Raw genomic sequence first — 23,547 nt, forward strand, 5'->3', positions numbered from 1 at the left:
ATTTTGTTTTTCTTCAGCCATTCGGTGGTGGACTTGCTGGTGTGTTTAGGATCATTGTCCTGCTGCAGAACCCAAGTTCGTTTCAGCTTGAGTACACGAACAGATGGTCGGACATTCTCCTTCAGGATCTCTTGGTAGACAGCAGAATTCATAGTTCCTTTTATCACGGCAAGTCTTCCAGGTCCTGAAGCAGCAAAACAGCCCCAGACCATCACACTACCACCACCATATTTTACTGTTGGTATAATGTTCTTTTTCTGAAATGCAGTGTTCCTTCTACTCCAGATATACTTGGACACACACCTTCCAAAGAGTTCCACTTTTGTCTCATCGGTCCACAGAATGTTGTCCCAAAAGTCTTGGGGATCATCAAGATGTGTTGTGGAGAAATTGAGACGAGCTTTGATGTTCTTTTTGCTCAGCAGTGGTTTTCTCCTTGGAACTCTGCCATGCAGGCCATTTTTGCCCAGTCTTTTCCTGGTGGTGGAGGCATGAACGCTGACCTTAACTGAGGCAAGTGAGGCCTGAAGTTCCTTGGACGTTGTTGTGGGGTCTTTTGTGACCTCTTGGATGAGTCGTCGCTGCGCTCTTGGGGTAATTTTGGGCGGCCGGCCACTCCTGGGAAGGTTCACCACTGTTCCATGTCTTCGCCATTTGTGGATAATGGCTCTCACTGTGGTTCGCTGGATTCCCAAAGCTTTGGAAATGGCTTTATAACCCTTTCCAGACTGATAGATCTCAATTACTTTCTTTCTCAATTGTTCCTGAATTTCTTTGGGTCTCGGCATGATGTGTAGCTTTTAAGGATCTTCTGGTGGACCTTACTGTGTCAAGCAGCTCCTATTTAAGTGATGCCTTGATTGTGAACAGGTGTGGCAATAATCAGGCCTGGGTGTGGCTAGAGAAATTGAACTCAGGTGTGGACAACCACAGTTATAGTATGTTTTAACAAGGGGGGCAATCACTTTTTCACACAGGGCCATGATGGTTTGGATTTTTTTCACCTTTAATATTAAACACCTTCATTTACAAATTGCATTTTGTGTTTACTTGTGTTGTCCTTGACTATTGTTTAAATTGGTTTGATGTTCCGAAACACTTAAGTGTGACAAACATGCAAATGAACAGGAAATGAGGAAGGGGGCAAACACTTTTTCACACCACTGTATGTGGTGTGCCCGTTTCAAAATGCACAATAAAGGAGGCACTTGAAGAAAGATGGGATGTATGGTCGAGTCACCAAAAAAAGCCATTATGCAAATGCCAAAAAGTATCCCGCTTACAATACGCAAAACAGCACAGATACAAGCCTCCAACTGTCTGCCATAAAGTCATTTGGAGTGATGAGACCAAAATTAAGGTTTTTGGCCATAACCATAAATGCTACATTTGGAGAGGAGTCAACAAGGTCTGTGATGAAAGGTACACCATTCCTACTGTGAAACACAGAGGTGGATCGCTGATGTTTTGGGGATGTGTGAACTACAAAGGTACAGGAAACTTGGCCAAAATGGAAGGCAAGATCAATGCAGTATGTTAGCAAAAAATACTGGAGGAACACTTGCATTCATTAGCCAGGAAGCTGCGCATGGGATGTACATGGACATTCCAACATGACAATGATCCAAAACACAAGGCCAAGTCAACCTGTCATTGGCTACAGCAGAATAAAGTGAAGGTTCTGGAGTGTTTATCTCAGTCTCCTGACCTCAATATCATTGAGCCACTCTGGGGAGATCTCAAATGTGCAGTTCATGCAATACAGCATGAGAATTTACAGGAACTGGAGGCTTTTTGCCAAGAGGAATGGGCAGCTTTACCATCTGAGAAGATAATGAGCCTCATTCACAAATACCACAAAAGGCTTCAAGCTGTCATTGATGTTAAAGAGGGGGGCAATACATGGTATTAAGAAGTGGGGTATGTAAACTTTTGATCAGGGTAATTTGGCTAGTTTCTGTTATTATGGTTTACAAAGAGTAAACACAGTTGATTGGTAATAAATGGCTTCAGTCAAACACTAACCACCAGTGAAAGAAAAGTTTTTGTGTTATCATTCATATTCTCTGAAAAAGGGCCAAGAAATCAAATTCTGCCAGGGTATGTAAACTTATGAGCACAACTGTATATATGCATGTATGTGTGTATATTTATACACACACACAATGTTACCAAAAGTATTGGGATGCCTGCCTTTACACGCACATGAAATTTAACTTAGTCTGTAGGGTTCCATTTTGAGTTGGCCCACCCTTGGCAGCTATAGCAGCTTCAACACTTCAGGGAAGGCCATCCACAAGGTTTAGAAATGCGTCTATGGGAACATTTGACCATTTTTCCAGAAGCTAATGTGTTCTATCGGGTTAAGGTCAGGACTCTATGCATGTTCCTTCACCCTCAAACGTGCTCATCCATGTATTAACGGAGCTTGCTTTGTGAACTGGTCCAAATCATTTGGTGGAGGGGGGATTATCGTGTGGGGTTGGATTTGGCTTCTTATTTCCAGTGAAGGGAACACTTAACACGTTAGCATACTAAGATATTTTGGGCCATTTCATGCTCCCAACTTTGTGAGAGCAGTTGGGGGTGGCCCCTTCCTGTTCCAACATGATTGCACACCAGTGCACAAAGCAAGGTCCATAAAGACATGGAAGAGGGTTTGGAGTTGAGAAACTTGACTGGCCTGCACTGAGTCCTGACCTCAACCTGAGAAGAATACCTTTGGGGTGAATTAGAGCAGAGACTGTGAGCCAGGCCTTCTTGTTCACATGAGGGCCTGACCTTACAAATGCACTCATGGAAAAATGGCCAAACATTCCCATAGATACACTCCTAAACATTGTGGACAGCCTTACTTTAAAGCTGTTACAGCTGCAAAAGGTGGGTCAACTAAATATTGAACTCTAAAGACAGACTGGGATTCCATTAAAATCCATGTGCGTGTAAAGGCAGGCACCCCAATACTTTTGACAATATAGTGTATTTATACATAACAAGTTAATTAACTGAAATAGGAACCACTGAAGCAATTTTCACATATCAGTAACACAATGCAATTTTTATTAGTACTTTTTAGAAAGGTAGCAATCAAATGGCATTCATTCCTCATTTAAAGGAGAAGAAATGAACTTAGTTAAGCCTGTTACAAAGAAACAAAAAATAAAGCAAACATCATTAAAACCACATGTAAGAGTAGTTTTAAAAAAAAGTTTCAAAAGGGAATAATTAATCAAATATACACAAATGGGTTCCAGGCAAAATGTATTCTCTATTAACCCCTTGATAAACTATCACAGATGATCATAAAACATTGTCAAAATCATTCTAATACCACATAATAGTACATATATAAAACTTTCTATCACAAAAAGCAGATGTAAATCAAAATCTGCTTTCAATCCCCTATGAATTAGGGTGTCCAGGCGATAAATCCATTCCACTTAGTTTTTTTTTTAAATAATATATATTTCTCCCTGAGTACTTTTGTTTTATATATTATTAAGATCCCTTTCACACCACACCGCCCTTTGCGTCGGCGGTAAAACGCCGCTATTTTTAGCGGCGTTTTACCGCTGGATTTGCGGCGCATTTTGGCCGCTAGCGGGGTGCTTTTACCCCCCGCTAGCGGCCGCGAAAGGGTTAAAACCGCCGGCAATATGCCGCAATAGCGGCGTTTTACCGGCGGCATTACAGCGTTGCCCCATTGATTTCAATGGGGAGCAGCGGTGGAGGAGCAGTAAACACACCGCTCCTTCCCCGCTCCAAAGAAGCTGTTGGCAGGACTTTTTTCTGATGTCCTACCAGCACACCGCTGTAGTGTGAAAGCCCTCGGGGCTTTCACACTACACACAATGGTGCAGCTTCTTTTTTTTCTAACGCTATAGCGCCTGCAAAACGCCCTGGTGTGAAAGGGGTCTTAATGTTCTTGTGGTTTACTCTATGCGGGTGAGACCAACCAGAAGGTAAAAGACCGAATCGCCTAACATAAGTACTCAGGAACAAATTGACTCAGTTACTCCTAACTAAGCATTTACGGAAAAGGAACATACAGTATCACAATAAAAATTCATGGTGATTGATGGAGTAAAGAAAAAACATATGGGGGGAGATTGTGAATTATCTTTAAAAACTGGAAGTGGAATGGATTCATTGCCTGGACACCCTAATTAGGGCATTGAACGCAGATTTTGATTTAAATCTGTCTTCGTGATATATTGTTTTATATCTGTGCTATTAAGGGGTATTAGGGCGATTTTGATAATGTTTTATGAACATCTGTGATAGTTTATCAAGTGGTCAATTGAGTTGGCCCACCCTTCGCAGCTGTAACAGCTTTAACTCTTCTGGGAAGGCTGTCCACAAGGTTAGGAGTGTATCTATTCGAAGGTTTGGCCATTTTTCCAGGTGTGCATTTGTGAGGTCAGGCCCTCATGTGGACGAGAAGGCATGGCTCACAGTCTCTGCTATAATTCACCCCGAAAATGTTCTTATCAGTTTGAAGTCAGGGCTCTGTGCAGGCCAGTCAAGTTCCTCAACCCCAAACTTGCTCTTCTATGTCTTTATGGACCTTGTTTTGTTCACTGGTGTGCAGTCATATTAGAGCAGGAAGGAGCAATCCCCAATCTGTTCCCACAAAGTTGGGAGCATGAAATGGTCCAAAATATCTTGGTATGCCGACGCCTTAAGTGTTCACTTCACTGGAAATAAGAGACCAAGCCCAACCCCTGAAAAAGAACCTCACATAATAATTCCCCCCCCCCCCATGATTTGGATCACTGCACAAAGCATGGTCCATAAAAACATGGGATGAGTGAGTTTAGGGTGGAGGAACTTGACTGGCCTGCACAGAGTCCTGACCTCAACTCGATAGAACACCTTTGGGGTGAATTTGAGCAGAGACCGCGAGGCAGATCTCATCCAACATGAGTGCCTGATCTCACAAATGCGCTTCTAGAAGAATGGTCAAACATTCCCATAGACACTTCTAAACCTTTTGGACAGCCTTCCCACAAGAGTTAAAGCAGTTAAAGTATTGGCCAACTCAATAGTGAATCCTACGGATTAAGACTGGTATGCCATTGAAGTTCACGTAAAGGCAGGCGTTGTAATACTTTTGACAATATAGTGTGTATATATATATATATATATATATATATATATATATATATATATATATATATATATACACACACACACACACACACAGTGCCTTGCGAAAGTATTCGGCCCCCTTGAACTTTTCAACCTTTTGCCACATTTCAGGCTTCAAACATAAAGATATAAAATTTTAATTTTTTGTGAAGAATCACCAAGTGGGCACAATTGTGAAGTGGAACGAAATCTATTGGATTTTTGAAACTTTTTTAACTAATAAAAAAATGAAAAGTGGGGCGTTCAAAATTATTGGGCCCCCTTGCGTTAATACTTTGTAGAGCCACCTTTTGCTGCGATTACAGCTGCAAGTCGCTTGGGGTATGTCTCTATCAGTTTTGCACATCGAGAGACTGAAATTCTTGCCCATTCTTCCTTGCAAAACAGCTCGAGCTCAGTGAGGTTGGATGGAGAGCGTTTGTGAACAGCAGTTTTCAGCTCTTTCCACAGATTCTCGATTGGATTCAGGTCTGGACTTTGACTTGGCCATTCTAACACCTGGATACGTTTATTTGTGAACCATTCCTTTGTAGATTTTGCTGTATGTTTGGGATCATTGTCTTGTTGGAAGATAAATCTCCGTCCCAGTTTCAGGTCTTTTGCTGACTCCAACAGGTTTTCATCCAGAATGGTCCTGTATTTGGCTGTATCCATCTTCCCCTCAATTTTAACCATCTTCCCTGTCCCTGCTGAAGAAAAGCAGGCCCAAACCTTGATGCTGCCACCACCATGTTTGACAGTGGGGATGGTGTGTTGAGGGTGATGAGCTGTGTTGCTTTTACGCCAAACATATCGTTTTGCATTGTGGGCAAAAAGTTCGATTTTGGTTTCATCTGACCAGAGCACCTTCTTCCACATGTTTGGTGTGTCTCCCAGGTGGCTTGTGGCCAACTTTAGACGAGACTTTTTATGGTTATCTTTGAGAAATGGCTTTCTTCTTGCCACTCTTCCATAAAGGTCAGATTTGTGCAGTGTACAACTGATTGTTGTCCTATGGACAGACTCTCCCACCTCAGCTGTAGTTCTCTACAGTTCATCCAGAGTGATCATGGGCCTCTTGGCTGCATCTCTGATCAGTCTTCTCGTTGTCTGAGCTGAAAGTTTAGAGGGACGGCCAGGTCTTGGTAGATTTGCAGTGGTCTGATACTCCTTCCATTTCAAAATGATCGCTTGCACAGTGCTCCTTGGGATGTTTAAAACTTGGGAAATATTTTTGTATCCAAATCCGGCTTTAAACTTCTCCACAACAGTATTACGGACCTGCCTGGTGTGTTCCTTGGTCTTCATGATGCTCTCTGCGCTTTCAACAGAACCCTGAGACTATCACAGAGCAGGCGCATTTATACAGAGACTTGATTACACACAGGTGGATTCTATTTATCACCATCAGTCATTTAGGACAACATTGGATCATTCAGAGATCCTCGCTGAACTTCTGGAGTGAGTTTGCTGCACTGAAAGTAAAGGGGCCGAATAATTTTGCACGCACCACTTTTCAGTTTTTTATTTGCTAAAAAAAGTTTAAATTATCCAATAGCTTTCGTTCCACTTCACAATTGTGTCCCACTTGTTGGTGATTCTTCACAAAAAATAAAAATTTTATATCTTTATGTTTGAAGCCTGAAATGTGGCAAAAGGTTGAAAAGTTCAAGGGGTCCGAATACTTTCGCAAGGCACTGTAAATATGAAACATGCATGTTATTCAGATTATGTTCTAGCCTAAAGAAGGGCGTTTTGTACTTTGCCCAAAACTGTTGCTATTTGGAACACTGCATGTATCTTATGTGTTTTTGGACTCTTAAGACACTTTAAGTACAGCAATCCCTGTTTGGAGTATATATATATATATATATATATATATATATATATATATATATATATATAAAACTTACACACACCGCATATAAAACAATTAGACTCAAAGGGGTTGATTTACTATACCTGAACTGGAGAGTTGAAAATCAGTTGCAGCTCAGCATAGAAAACAATCAGCTTCCAGGATTTTTGTCAAAGCTTAAATGAATAAACTGATGGGCTACCATGCACAGCTGCACCAGATTTTGTACTCTCCAGTTTTACTAAATCAACCCAAAAGTTATATTTATGTGCCCCTAAGGCTCGGTTCAGACAGGGGCGACTGCGATCCGACTTCAGGTCGCCCCTAGTCGCCTCAGGTCGGACAACATTTAAAAATCAATGTAAGTGAATGAGAGCCGTCTTAATGCACGCTACTGAAGTCGCCTCCGACTTCAAAAGAAGTTCCTGTACTACTTCAATCCGACTTGTAGGCTGTAGGTACCCATTGATTTCAATGGAGGTCGCCTCCATGTCCGATCTCTGTCTATACGGAGGAGACTTTGACAGAATTATTAGCTCTGAAGGGGGAACTCCACGCCAAATTTTTTCCGAAATTTGGCGTGGGTTCCCCCTCCGAGAGCATACCAGGCCCTTAGGTCCCCCGTACCAGGCCGCGTGCCCTCAACATGGGGGGGGGGTGCCTTGGGGGAGGGGGGGCGTGCGGCCCCCCCACCCCAAAGCACCTTGTCCCCATGTTGATGAGGACAAGGGCCTCTTCCCGACAACCCTGGCCGTTGGTTGTCGGGGTCTGCGGGCGGGGGGCTTATCGGAATCTGGGAGCCCCCTTTAATAAGGGGGCCCCCGGATACCGGCCCCCCACCCTATGTGAATGAGTATGGGGTACAATGTACCCCTACCCATTCACCTGTAAAATAAAGTACAAAAAAAAACACAACACACAAGATAAAATAATTTATTGCACCGCTCCGGGGGTCTTCCGTCTTCGGGGGTCTTCTCGCCGGACTCCTCTGCTATCTTCTTGTAGCTCTGGTACGGCTCAGGAGGGGGGGGCGCACCGTTTTTTTGGGCGTAGGGGGTTCCCCTTGGAATCCATACCAGACCTAAGGGCCTGGTATGCTCTCGGAGGGGGAACCCACGCCAAATTTTTTTCAGAAATTTGGCGTGGAGTTCCCCCTTCAGAGCTCATTCTCTGATTGGCCACGGCAAAAGTCGCCTGGCCTGGGGCGACTTGTAAGTCGCCCCAGGTCGTGTCTAAAAGTCGTGTTCAAGTCGTCTCCAAGTTGCCTCACAAAGTCGTCCTGAAGTCGTGTCGCCCCTGTGTGAACCGAGCCTAATTCAATGCAGTTTTCTCGCAGTGATCAGAATGCCCAAGTGCTGTGAAAAAAAAACTAATTGGTCAATTAGGTTTGGAGCTTGCCCCTGTCCTTCCCCCATCTCCTAAGCCTCACCCTTAGGCTTTAATTCTGATGGTCAGACTAAGGCCGGCCATACACAGTTCAAATCTCAGCCAGTTCAGCAATGGGCAGGCTGAAATGTACCAAACTGATCAATCAACTTGGATACAACCCATCCTACCGGATTCTCTTTGGATTATCAGTAGTGGCTGCTATAGCTGCTAGTGATAATGACTCTTTTCTCAGACATTCCTGCATCAACAATGTCCGTGTTGATGGGCGAATCATGCAAATTTCTTTCCTGCAACCCGCGGTCGCTTCGCGCATGGCCGGCTTTACTGCTTTAGTCCACTGCCGAGATATCTGTGTAAATTTTGACATGCCAAGTGCTAGGCAAATTACGGCCACCTGTTCTAAAGGGCCGGTTGACTAGCACGGATGTCTACATAATGGGGGGGCAGGGAAAAGTGTTGTGTTTTCAAACTCAACGTATTATATTTTTCTTGGGCGGGTTGGCAGTGGAATGGGTCGGTGTGGAGAATGGGCAATGTAAGTACTGGTTCTGAATGTACTATATAATAATGTGAATTTGTTACTTTGGCCATTAAACATACAATTCAGGTTCACATGACGCACAAAGATTGTGAGAGCATCAAAGCCTGGGAATTGTTGGTGATTGGATGACGTTCTCCAACATATTGACTGAGATCATTATCTTTTCTAATTAGTTATTTCCTTTTCGTAAATAATATCTGTAGTATTGTATTTATTGCTAAACTTTGGTATAAAATGGTACATTTTTCTTTTTACCAGTGTTGACAAAAAAATGAGACAGAAAAGAGTACCAGTAGAAAGAAGTTTATATTCCATACTACAATGTAAACCTAAGAATCATTTCCTTCTTGGGGATCCGCTATATTCTATTTGTATAGAGGAACAAAAAAACAGGTTTCCAGATATCTGTGGCCAGTCCTAAAGAATGGTATCATTGTTAAACACTTGTCAGAAACTCTTCCACGAACAGGTCTCAGATTTGGATTAACTAGAGACATACAGACATACAGGCATGTTAGGAATAAGAACTGTGCTAGCTGCAGGCATAAAATGATATTCTTACCTGTTCTGGAGCCATGTAACGTTCGGTTCCCTTTCCAGCAGTCCTGTGTTCTCTCTCCATTTTTTCACTTATTGGTGTAACCAGACCAAAATCTGCTATCTTTACTACCATATCTTCTGCAAACAAAATATTTGGAGGCTGTAAACAGGAAGAGATAACTATTAACCACTTGACCACTGGGCACTTAAACACCCTTAATAACCAGACCAATTTTCAGCTTTTGGTGCTCTCACATTTTGAATGACAATTACTCAGTCATGTAACACTGGACCTATATGAAATTTTTGTCCTTTTTTTCACACAAATAGAGCTTTCTTTTTGGTGGTATTTAATCACCTCTCAGTTTTTTATTTTTTGTGCTATAAAAGAAAAAAGACTAAAAATTCTGCGAAAAAATGAATTTTTCTTCGTTTCTGTTATAAAATTTAGCAGATTAGTAATTTTTTCTTCATAAATTTTGGCCAAAATTTATACTACTACATATCTTTGGTAAAAATAAGTACAAATTGGTGGATATTATTTGGTCTTTGTGAAAGTTATAGAGTCCACAAGCTATGGTGCCAATATCTGAAAATTGATCACGCCTGAAGGACTGAAGGCCTATTTCAATTCTTGAGACCCTAACATGCCAGAAAAGTACAAATACCCCCCAAATGACCCCTTTTTGGAAAGAAGACATTCCAATGTATTTAGTAAGCGGCATGATGAGTTTTTTGAAGTTGTAATTTTTTCCCACAATTCTTTGCAAAATCTTCCTTTTTTTTTTTCCCACAAAATTGTCATATTATCAGGTTATTTCTCACACACAGCATATGCATACCACAAATTACACCCCAAAACACATTCTGCTATTACTCCTGAGTACGGCAATACCACATGTGTGAGACTTTTACACAGTGTGGCCACATACAGAGGTCCAACATGCAGGGAGCGCCATCAGGCGTTCTGGAGCACCCAGGACAATTCTGACATTTCTCTCCTACATGTAAAAATCATCATTTATTTGCTAGAAATTTACAGAGAACCCCAAAACATTATATATTTTTTTTTAGCAAAGTCCCTGGAGAATACAATGGTGGTCATTGCAAATTTTTATCTCACACGGTATTTGCGCAGCAATTTTTCGAACGCGTTTTTTTGGGGGAAAAACGGTTTTGTGCTTAAAAAAAACAAACAAAAAAAAACAGTAAAGTTAGCCCAATTTTTGCATAAAGTGAAAGATGAAGTTATGCTGAGTAAATAGATATCGAACAGGTCACTCTTCAAAATTGCACATGCCCGTGGAATGGCGCCAAACGTCGCTACTTAAAAAATCCCCATAGGCGACCCTTTAAATTTTTTTTACTGGTTACATGTTTTGAGTTGCAGAGGAGGTCTAGGGCTAGAATTATTGCTCTCGCTCTAAAGTTCGCGGCGATACCTCACATGTGTGGTTTGAACACCGTTTTCATATGTGGGCGGGGCTTACATATGCGTTCGCTTCTGCATGCGAGCACATGGGGACAGGGGCGCTTTAAAATTATTATTATTTTTTTTTTATTGTTCATTTTACTTTATTTATTTTAGTTTGACATTTTTTTCCCCAAAAATACATTTTTGATCACTTTTATTCCTATTACAAGGAATGTAAACATCCCTTGTAATAGGAATATGGGGTGACAGGTCCTCTTTACAGTGAAATCTGGGGGTCAATATGACCCCACATCTCACCTCTAGGCTGGGAAGCCTGAAATAAAAAATAAAAGATTCTGGCTTTGATCGTACTGGCGAGTTGGTAGAAGCACCGGAGGGCAGTGAGGGGTGGGGGGGCGTCTATGGCTGGGTATTGTAGGGTATCACCGAGTATGGCTGGGTATCTCCGAGTATGGCTGGGTATGGCAATTTATGGCAGGGTATTGCAGAGTATTGGTGGGGTATTGGCGGGTATTGCAGAGTATTGGGGGGTATTGCAGAGTATTGGGGGGTACTGCAGAGTAATGGCAGGGTACTGCAGAGTAATGGCAGGGTACTGCAGAGTAATGGCAGGGTACTGCAGAGTAATGGGGGGTACTGCAGAGTAATGGCAGGGTACTGCAGAGTATTGCAGAGTATTGGCAGGGAATTGAGGGGTTAAATTCGGTGAGCAGCGATGTGGGCACTGCAGATGCAGCCCACATCGCTGCTGACACCGATCTCTTTCCCCTCCGCTGTACCGATCGGTACAGAGAGGGGGAGGGAGGAACCGGCGTCATAAGATGACGCCGGTTTGTTTACAAGTGATCACTCCGTCATTTGACGGATCGATCACGTGGTAAATGGCTGCGACGAGCACTGGACCCGGCGGTCACGGATGATCTCGTGTGCGCGCCCCAGGGGGCGCACGAGAGCAGAATTCTGGGAGGCCGTTAGTTAACGGCCTCCCAGAATTCTGCTCTCGTGCGCCCCCTGGGGCGCGCACACGAGATCATCCGTGACCGCCGGGTCCAGTGCTCGTCGCAGCCATTTACCACGTGATCGATCCGTCAAATGACGGAGTGATCACTTGTAAACAAACCGGCGTCATCTTATGACGCCGGTTCCTCCCTCCCCCTCTCTGTACCGATCGGTACAGCGGAGGGGAAAGAGATCGGTGTCAGCAGCGATGTGGGCTGCATCTGCAGTGCCCACATCGCTGCTCACCGAATTTAACCCCTCAATTCCCTGCCAATACTCTGCAATACTCTGCAATACCCTGCAATACTCTGCAGAGTTAAACAACCGTCCTGAAGCCGTTAATCGGCAATGGGCGGTTGTTAAGTGGTTAATCTACATCGTACACAATGCTATATACTTTGCCTGTGGGCCCCTAGAGATGCAATCTCCAAATCCTTCTGAAAAAACAGGAGCAGTTGTAAAGCTATGGTGCTTTTTTTTGTACAGCAATTGAGCCAGCCAAAACAGAATGGTTTTTAGATGAATGGGATCATGAATGCATGTTCAATTGGTCATATACAATTAGAAAAGACAGTTAATAGATTTGTCAAGGAGTTCTAAGCCCCTGTACACACGGTCGGAGATTTCGACAACTAAAGCCGTCGGATTTTGTCCGTCGGATCTTGTCCGAAACTGTTGCATACACACGGTCGGACTAAGTTGTCGAAAAATCCGATCATTCAGAACGTGATGACGTAATTTCGTTACGATGGGACTACGTTCAGGCTAGTAGCCAATAGCTTTGATGTAGGAATTTGATCTGAGCATGCGTGGCACTTGGTCCGATCAAAATTCTCTACACATGATCGGAGTATGTCTGATCGAACCAGTTGGTCGGAAAATATTTCCAACAAGTTGGAAAATTGGGTCCGACGGAATCAGTCCGATGCGTACCACACACAGTCGGATTATCCGACAACAGGGTCCGATAGGACACATTCCGACGGATTCTCCGACCGTGTGTACAAGGGCTTAGAGGGAATAAAGCCTCTGTACTGATTCATAATTGCTCCTTTTTGTATTATTCATGAATATACAGAACTGAAAACGGAGGCCAGTTGTTTTTAAATTATAACATTCATAAAATGTTTGACATTCTAAATCCAATTAAACATAGGCCTGCAGGAACCAGCATGCCAACTATTTTTGTGCCGTTTTTCTAAACACAAAAATACGTTATCTAAAATTTACTGTATGTACTTTGCAAAATATGCATAACCAAGGTAGACATTTGCCATATTGTTAAGTAATTACAATATGGCAAAACTGTAATTGTGGTATACTTTTGTTGATAAAAGACCCTGCTTTTGATTCCCCATATACAGTGGTGTATTGCAGGGTAATGTGGAGAATATATACAAATGAAGTGAACCGAGGCAGTCGGACCACTTTCCATGCTGCTTACTTCTCTATTTTTTTGTTTAATTCTTTTAATGCCATCAACAAAAAAAAGGAGAAGGACAAGGAAGTGTGCACTCCAAAATTACAAGCCTCGCTTTGTGTAGTTCAGTTCACAGCCTAATAAAAAAATATGTCATTACTCGATTTCAAACTTTTAAAAAAATGTACAACTTTATGTTTATACTACATTCATAACATACACAAGTTTATTCAGATTATTGTTTAAAGAAAGTTCAACGCTGCTTACAAGAACACTTTATGGGCACTTACTTTTAGGTCTCTGTGAATTAATTTTTTAGAATGAATGTACTCTACTCCATCCACTATCTGTTGGAAAATATCAAGACTCTTAAGCTTCTCAATTTTTTGCATCCTTTCAATCCACTCTTCTAATGTTCCTTTTGCACACCATTCCATTTGTATGAACAGGCACTTTAGCTTCTGGTTCTGGCTACAACACAAAACAAAAGGTTTATTATTTCTTTGAACAATTCTAAAAGCCTTTGCTTTTTTCTTACTGGTCACCACATCACTACTGGGACCTGTAATGACACAATTTCCAGTGGAAGTAACCACAAAGCACAGGAGGGAAATACAGCATTTGATATCCCCAAAATTGGTGGATGTGGGACATTTTTTAACAAGCTTTGCTCTGCAAGTTTGGGTGGAGTTTGGCAGCATAGACAATGTGGGCAAGTATTATGCTTTTTCTTGAAAGTCGACTGCCAGTTTTTTGTCAGTTTAAAATAATTTGTGTTCACCAAGCAGGTCCAAACTATTACCTTCGCTAACAGATGCGCCACTGTGAGTGCTGTGTAAACTGAAAGTAGCATCAGCATACCTACATACAGCATTGTGTTTGAGCAGCGAGATGGGTACTCTCCATCCCATTCTCAGAACAAAATTTACTTAGGCTGAGTGATGCTCAGTCATTCAGAGAAAGGTTTGTATTTTCTCAATGAATACAAAGCTTCCTCTAAATGTTTGAGGTGGAGAAGCTTGCGGATAATGTAATGATCTACACCTCAGCCAGCGGAAGCCTTGTACTGTACACAGCACTGTATACTGCATGTAGCTGATGCCAAGTACAGTTTATAACACAGTACAATACTGCGACTATAAATCATATATGATATACAACCTGTGAAATATTAAAGGAAATATTAAAGGAAAGGATCCATAAGCCCCACATAAAAAAGCAGACCTGTGTGTGTGTGTGTGTGTGTGTGTGTGTGTGTGTGTGTGTGTGTGTGTGTGTGAGGTGAAATAAATGGAAGCCTCAGCCCAGATTCCAGCCAGGCCACGCCCCCAACACATTTTGGTGTGCCCCTTGGAGCTTAGTCATGGGGATGGGAGTTCTGAGCCTAATGCTGCGTACACACGACCAGACTTTCCGGCAGACTAGGTCTGACGGTCTTCCCGACGGACTTTCGGTGGACTTTCCGAACTAACCAAGTCCGTTCGAAAGACCGCTCGTTTTGAACGCGATGACGTAAGACAGGACTAAAAAAGGAAGTTCAATAGCCAGTAGCCAATAGCTTGCATTGTATTTGGTCCGTCGGACCAGCATACAGACAAATGGTTTTCCTGATAGGAATTGAGTCCGTCGGACATATTTTTAACATGTTCCATTTCTAGGTCCTTCGGGTTTTTTAAATGAAATACGATCGAAATTGGCCCACGCACGATCGGATTGTACGACAGACCGATACCGTCGGACCTAGTTTGCCGGAAAGTCCAGTTGTGTGTATGCAGCATAAGAGGGCGTTTATAAAAGCGTCATTGGCAGGTATATGATTAAAATGGATGACACAGGCAGGCAAAATGGTGCATAAAGAAGTAAATAGATCATTCACAAGCATCACAATTGGAAAGTCTCTGCTCTGCAATGACAAAACCAGCAGAACCAATAATCTCAAAACTGTAAACAAAAATGTAGTTGTTCATTTAAAGTGACAGATATAACTATCCACATAGGAAAATAAAAAAATAAATGTGAAAATAGAAGCCAACCTATGCGTGCCAAAACAAAAAAAATAATTAAAAAATAGGATTTTTTTGTATTCATCGTAAAATCCTTTTCTCTGTAATTCACCGGCCGACAGAGCTCCTCTCTTAGCCATTGGGTTGTATACCTCACCTCTAGGAGATTACTAGTAAAAAATGTTGTAATACAACACTCAGAACTCTCAGTTCTGCCCAGGGGGGGGGGGGGTTCAGCGGCGGCTGGTGCTCCATTTTTTTGAATGAAGAATGCCCGAACCAGCCCCCCCACTGGTCACTCGCCCGCAATAGGGCCTACAGATAGTTTGATATATAGAGAAATTAGATAAATGGACACATGAATAGATAGACACTGGGTGGGGGGATGGAAGGATGGATGGGTAGATACTGGGTGGGAGGGAGGGATGGATGGATGGATAGACACTGGGTGGGAGGGATGGATGTATAGATAAATAGATACTGGAGGGAGGGATGGATGGATAGATACTGGGTGGGAGGGAATGGATGGATGGATGGATAGATGGATACTGAGAGGGATGGATGGATGGACACTGAGTGAGTGGGATGGATGGATAGACAGTGAGTGGGATGGACAGACAGTGAGTGAGTGGGATGGACAGACAGTGAGTGAGTGGGATGGACAGACAGTGAGTGAGTGGGATGGACAGACAGTGAGTGAGTGGGATGGACAGACAGTGAGTGGGATGGATGGATGGACAATGAGTGAGTGGGATGGATGGATGGATGGACAATGAGTGAGTGGGATGGATGGATGGACAGTGAGTGGGATGGATGGATGGACAGTGAGTGAGTGGGATGGATGGATGGACAGTGAGTGAGTGGGATGGATGGATGGACAGTGAGTGAGTGGGATGGATGGATGGATGGACAGTGAGTGAGTGGGATGGATGGATGGATGGACAGTGAGTGAGTGGGATGGATGGATGGACAGTGAGTGAGTGGGATGGATGGACAGTGAGTGGGATGGATGGACAGTGAGTGGGATGGATGGACAGTGAGTGGGATGGATGGATAGACAGTGAGTGAGTGGGATGGACAGACAGTGAGTGGGATGGATGGATGGACAATGAGTGAGTGGGATGGATGGATGGACAGTGAGTGGGATGGATGGATGGATGGACAGTGAGTGAGTGGGATGGATGGACAGTGAGTGAGTGGGATGGATGGATGGACAGTGAGTGAGTGGGATGGATGGATGGATGGACAGTGAGTGAGTGGGATGGATGGATGGATGGACGGACAGTGAGTGAGTGGGATGGATGGATGGACGGACAGTGAGTGAGTGGGATGGATGGACAGTGAGTGAGTGGGATGGATGGACAGTGAGTGAGTGGGATGGATGGACAGTGAGTGAGTGGGATGGATGGACAGTGAGTGAGTGGGATGGATGGACAGCGAGTGAGTGGGATGGATGGACAGCGAGTGAGTGGGATGGATGGACAGCGAGTGGGATAGATGGACAGCGAGTGGGATAGATGGACAGCAAGTGGGATGGATTGACAGCAAGTGGGATGGATTGACAGCAAGTGGGATGGATTGACAGCAAGTGGGATGGATTGACAGCAAGTGGGATGGATGGACAGCGATTGAGTGGGATGGATGGATGGACAATGAGTGAGTGGGATGGATGGATGGACAGTGAGTGGGATGGATGGATGGACAGTGAGGGAGTGGGATGGGTGGATAGTGAGTGGGATGGATGGACAGTGAGTGAGTGGGATGGATGGATGGACACACACAGATGAGTGATGAAGACTTACATGTCTGTTAATGAGGCTCTGTCCTGAGCAGGAATCCATGGCTAGTGATAGGCAGCTGTAACTCCTCCTCTGCCCCATACGCTGGCTGTGGTCTTATCTCGTGTGTAGTCAGTCACACAAGGCTGGTCTCCTTATATCTACAGGATGGGCTGTGTGTTTAACAAGAGCCTCCACTGACACTGCCAAACCGAGACACCGCAACACCAGTGGAGATAATAGAAGCATTGACGATCAGCACTTGTTAAAGTGGTTGTAAACTCATTTTTTTAACTTTTACCTAGTCAGTCACACAAGGCTGGTCTCCTTATATCTACAGGATGGGCTGTGTGTTTAACAAGAGCCTCCACTGACACTGCCAAACCGAGACACCGCAACACCAGTGGAGATAATAGAAGCATTGACGATCAGCACTTGTTAAAGTGGTTGTAAACTCATTTTTTTAACTTTTACCTACAGGAAAGCCTATAAGGCTTACCTGTAGGTAAAAAAAATATCTCCTAAACCTGTACGGTTTAGGAGATATTCCCCTCGGTATGCACCGCTGACTGCAGCGGCGCATGCGCACAAGGGGATTCTCGGCCTGAAAATCCGGCAGTGGCCCGACCGGCCGGAATGAAATCTCCCGCGCGCATGCGCGGGAGTGACGATATCGCGGCTCCGGCCACTCACAGCGCCGAAGCCGCGATACCCGGAAGAAACGCAGAGGGAGCATGTCAGCTCCCTCGGCGTGGATCGGGCCAGATGTCGGGGCCTCGTTCTAAGGTAAGTATTTCATAATGAGCTAGTATGCGGTGCATACTAGCTCATTATGCCTTTTGCTTTGCAGGTGGTGAAAAAAATAAATAAAAAATAGCGGGTTTACTACCGCTTTAAACACACAGCCCGTGTGAAACCTCCCCATCCATCCATCCCGTAGAAATAAGGAGACCGGCCTTGTGTTGATCGTCAGTGATTCTAATATCTCCACTGGTGTTGCTGTGCCTCGCTTGGCTGTGTCAGTGGAATCATTCAGCTTTGCCCCCCTCCTGCGGATTTCCAGCATCTACCTTGTTGTCTGGAGTTTCATAGCGGCAAGTGCAGGAGTTCACTCCTCCGCTCGGCGCAATGGTCTGACACAGGGAAAACCGGAAGTGACATACTAACTAGTCTGTCACTCAAAGCACACAGCTATAGTAATCCTATGGGCACCGGGTGGATGCAGATCGGCACTTTTCATTGCGCCACAAGGCAGGTTAAAACCCTGCAAATGAAGCGCAGCGTCTGCAATCTTGTGATTGCATTGACGTGGCGCTTCACATAGTGCGGTGTGTCCGGCGCTAGAACATCAATCCTCCTGTCTGCCAGCAGACCTCAGTACGTCAACAGGCAGTATAACATAAAGATAAAAGGAGGGGCGGGTACTGTTTCGGTCGGTGAATTACAGAGAAAAGGATTTTACGTTGAGTACAAAAAAATCCTATTTTCGCTTATATTCACTGACAGACACAGCTCCTCTCTTAGCCAAGCAGTGCCAAACAAGGGGTGGGAAAACAGCATAAAACTTCATCCACCACGGCAAGTGGGAAACTAGTAAAACTTTACCCACAAAAAATAGTGCGTGGAAAAATCCACTACAAAATCAGGGTACCCCCAACAGGAGCGACTACCCACAACCGCACAAAAAAACCTGCGGAAGGTAATGCAACAACTTAAAAGGTACTGTGTTTTAATCGAAAAAACTGAAAAAAATATTGCATATTCAATTGCAACTATACAGACACCTGCACAACTTTGCGGCCAAAACAGGCATCGGCCGATGCACTGATATCTACCTTGTAGAACTTGGTAAACGCGTGAACAGACGACCAGGTCACCGCCTTACACACCTGAGAGACTGACGCTTGGCATTGGAAGGCCCAAGACATTCCGATTGCCCTTGTGGAGTGGGCCGTAACTGGAAAGAGGGGCACCTGCCCCTTTAAAGCATAGGCTTGTACTACAATCAGTCTGATCCACCTAGAAATGGTGGCTTATGAGACCGCCATGCCTTTCTTGGAACCAGCTACCGAGACAAACAGCGAGTCTGACTTCCGAAAGGGAGCAATGGTAGACAAATACACTTTCAGAGCCCGAACCACGTCCAGAGCGTGAAGGGCCACCTACTTAGGGTGTTTCAGCCTAGGACAGAGATATGGTAACACAATGTCCTCATTAATGTGAAAAGCCGAGACCACCTTCAGTAGAAAGGACGGTTGCGAATGCAACACCACCTAATCCTAATGGATAACCAGATAAGGCGACTTGCAAGACAAGGCCGCCAGTTCCGAAACCCTCCTGGCCGATGTGATGGCCACTAGAAAGAGGTGAAACTCCCCGATAGTTTCAAGCTATGGTTTTTGAAGCGCCGATAACACCAGGTCCAAATCCCATGGGGCGAATGGTGGATGCACCGGAGGGACTACATGACGAAACCCCTGAACAAAAAGGTACTCACTAATGAGTGAGACTCCAGGGGTCGCTGAAAAAAAAAGACAGTCAAAGCTGAAATTTGCCCCTTAATAGTGCTCAACGCCAATTTCTGGTCTACTCCTTGCTGAAGAAAGAGCAGGGTCCTGGATATGGAAAAAAAGCGTGGATGCCAACCTTCTCCTCACACATGGAGATGTAGGCCTTCCAGGTACGATGATATATCTTCTGAGAAGATGATTTCCATGCTCTCAACATAGTTGGGATCACCAAGTCCGACAGACCCCGGTTCCTCAACCCCTGGCTCTCAATAGCCATGCCGTTAAAACCAGTGATGGTAAAGCCAGATGGAAAATCGGACCTTGAGACAGAAGGTCCTCTCGTAATGGCAGTCGTCAGGGAGCGTCTGCCACCAGATGCACACAGGTCTGCGTACCAGGGACACTGAGGCCAATCTGGGGCCACCAGTAGTACTGGAATCCCCTCGGCATCCACTCTGCGATCAGACGTGGTAACAACTTCAGTGGAGGAAAGGCATAAATCAGCTGGTACTGATCCCACGGAGCCACCAGATCTGACGCGTCTGCCCATGGATCTCTTATACTGGACACGAACCTTGGCACCCTCCGGTTGAGACGGGAGGCCAGAAGATCCACGTCTGGTGTGCCCCACCTCAGGCACAGTAACCTGAATATGCAACGCCCGTTCTCCTGGGTCCAGCATCTGGCGACTCAGATAGTCCGCCTGCCAGTTAACGCCGGGAATGTAAATGGCCGACAAAACTGGTACATGTCACTCTGTCCACTGAAGTACGTGAGCGACCTCCCGTGCCGCTGAGCTTCTTGTCCCCCCTTGGTAATTGACATATCCCACTGCAGTGGCGTTGTCTGACTGGATCCTGATCAGACATCCTTGCAGGCTCATTGACCATGTGGAGAGGCACAGCCTGATCGCTCTCAGTTCGAGCAGATTGATCGCCAAACTTGTATTCTTCCGTCGACCAGAGGCCCTGAGCCGACTGAACCCCCATCACTCCACCCCAGCCGAAGAGGCTGGCGTCCGGTGTGATCACTGTCCACCTTAGAAGTAGGAACGACTTTCCAGCCTGAATCACCAGGGACCTCAGCCACCAGATCAGTGATTCTCTGACTGACTGGCTCATCTGAATCTGACGATCCAGGGACAACTGAGATTTGTCCCATTTTGACAAGATGTCCTTCTGCAGGACTCTGGTGTAGAACTGGGCAAACAGTACAGTCTCCGGGGAGGCCACCATGAGCCGCAGGACTCGCATGCAAAAGCGAAGCAATGACCACCTGCGGTTCATCAGCAGTTTTACTGTGGATCTGAAAGTCTGCAGCTTGTCTGAAGGGAGAAAAACTCTCGCTTCTATGGAGTCTAGCAGCAAGCCTAGGTACTCCAAATGCAGAGTCGGTACAATCACCGAGTTCTTTAGGTCCAACAGCCACCCAAATTCTTGCAGAGTATGCATGGTGATCGCCACATCCTCCTCTAATTCTGAGGCGAAAGATGCTCTCAGGAGGAGTTCATCTAGATATCCCACGACCGCGATCCCACGTTGCCGCAGCAACGCCAAAACCGGAGCCAAAACCCTGGTAAAGACTCAGGGGGGGCTGATGCCAGACCAAAAGGGAGAGCCACAAACTGGTAGTGGGCTTCCCCAACTGCAAATCACAGAAACTTCTGCTGCCACAGGCATATGGGTACGTGCAGGTACGCATCCTGGATGTCCAAGGATGCCAGGGAGTAACCATGATGGAGTGCAGCAACTACAGGGCGAACTGATTCCATTCTGAACCTCTGCACTTTAACAAAGTGATAGAGGGCTTTTAGGTCCAAGATTGGACGTACCCCTTCCTTCTTGGGAACTACAAACATATTTGTGTAGAAACCCTGGAAACGTTCCGATTCTGGAACAACCACCCTGCTAATCAGCAGGTCCCTTACTGTCCCCAAGAGGCCCTCCCGGCAAGCTGTGGATATGGGTATGCTGGAAGGGAAGAATCTGGCGACCAAGAGCACAATTCTATCTTGTAGCCTGAGGAAATCAGATCGCAGGTCCATTGGACGAAAACCAAGGGGACCACCGGGCTGCAAACCTCCAAAGGCGACCCCCCCACCTGAGACATGGGTGGAGGCAACCTTCATGCGGTAGCACTTATACTCGCAAGCTTGTTAGGCTTGCGGTTCCAGGGACGTGTTTGTCCGTTTGTGGTCGTCCTCTTGGGCTGGGGACGTTATACCGAAGCTCCAGGCGGACGCAAAAGCCGTTAGTGAACGGAAAAAGAGGGCCCTTGCCTACGGCGTGGCTCCTTAGCCTTCCTGGTCTGTGGGAGTAATGCACTCTTATCACCGGTGGCATGTTTACTAATGCTATCCAAAGAGGCTCCAAAGAGCCGGTCGCCAAGGAAGGGAAGATCCATCAGGCTTTATTGGATGCCTGGTTAGCAGACCAGCATTTTATTCAAATCAGGTACCTCAGCACCACAGCTGACACTGAAGCCCTAGATACAGAGGGAGGGTATCCAGGGTCGCGTCACAAACTTACTTAGGCCTTGCGCTAGTTGGTCTGCTATTTCCACGCAGACAGGAGAAGCCTGCTGCTCTCCCAATTCGGGGTGCAAAAGGTTTGCCCACTCGGTCAGTGCGGATGCCAGTACTGGTCCCACAGCGAACCCCGCAACCGTAAACAAGGAATGAGCTACTGCCTCGGCTTTACTGTCTGTGGGATCCTTAAATGCAGAGGTCCCCACTACTGGGATCATGGTTACTTATTCAGCCTGGATACTGGGGGTCCATGACCGGAGGAGCCGACCACTTCGTGAGAAGGCTTCCCTCAAAGGGGTAACACACCGCCATGTATTTGGAGACCTAACAGGTCCGTTGCGTGCGACCCCATTCCCTGTATGTGAACTTGTCAAAATAAGTCAGATACGGGAACACCTTATGTGAACGTGCTGGCTTGCAGGACCCAAAAGGGACCGTTACATCAGCAAGGAAACCTGCTGGCTCCTGAATTTTCAGGGTATCACGCGCAGCTGTGATAAGTACTCCAACAAGCGCTTTTTCGCGCCTGGACCCAGACAGGGACTCATCCTCACTGTCCGAACGGTCCTGGTCAGCGTCACCTGATAAGACAGAGCAGGGGTCACCAGCCTCAGAAGGGCCAGAGTCTGCGTCAGGGCTCTCCCCAGAGGATGGGGGGGGGGGGGCAGGGGATGCCTTATTGCACACGTCTTCCCACGCACCGCCTCCATCTTAGCAACAAATGAATTGAGGATCACTATCAGGGTGTCCATGGGCACTGCGCAGTCTGCAGGTGACCCGGTTGCAATTGCCTGGCTTTTGGGGGAAGAAACACTAGTTTCTGAAACCATGCTGACCCTACCCTGTCTGCCACCCAAAGGGGACTTAGGACAGTGACAGTCCAACCCTCCCTGCTGCTGCTGACTGAGGGGCTCATTCCCGCCGGACTCACCACCCTGAGGAGTTCTGCGCTGTCCACAAGTGGTGCCTGTAGTCCCCGAGTACTCCCAAGTGCAGAGGAAACCAAAATTGTGTCGGTGACAGCCGCTGGAATGATCGGTAAACGATATAGAAATATGCTCAGGCTTCAATAAAATGTCCGCCCAGCGTCCAGTACACAGACAGGAAACGCAGAGAAAATAGCTGTGAGAGCACATGGGCTATGCTGCTGCTAGAGAACACTGACAACGTGTTCAGGCTTCCAGAAAATGGCCGCCAGTGTCCTGAATAGGAAATCACTCTGAAAATGGCCGCTGAAGCCCAGCAAGCCATGCTGCCCTGCCCACGCCTAAAATGGCAGTCGGCCATGCCATGAGGTGAAAAATACACAGTGCTGCCCCAGTCCACAGCAGACCCTCACAGGCACCTCCAGATAACAGAAACACAGGACCCAGGATCACCACTATCCAGCCAACCCCCCCCCCATCCAGGTGAAAGC

General features: G+C 45.6%; 1 protein-coding gene across 1 annotated transcript in view; it reads right to left on the reverse strand.

Annotated features, from left to right (window-relative positions):
• The window catches only part of LOC143987597 (interferon-induced, double-stranded RNA-activated protein kinase-like), a 365,105-nt gene that overhangs the window by 80,252 nt on the left and 261,306 nt on the right, over positions 1 to 23,547 (reverse strand). The window contains 2 exon segments of the mRNA XM_077486451.1: positions 9,481 to 9,618; positions 13,603 to 13,783. Of these exon segments, the coding sequence (XP_077342577.1) occupies positions 9,481 to 9,618; positions 13,603 to 13,783 (319 nt within the window).

This window comes from Lithobates pipiens, unplaced genomic scaffold (genome assembly GCF_037356315.1).
Source record: "Lithobates pipiens isolate NorthernLeopardFrog02 unplaced genomic scaffold, aLitPip1_a1.2 Scaffold_18, whole genome shotgun sequence".
In the NCBI taxonomy this organism is placed as follows: Eukaryota; Metazoa; Chordata; class Amphibia; order Anura; family Ranidae; genus Lithobates; species Lithobates pipiens.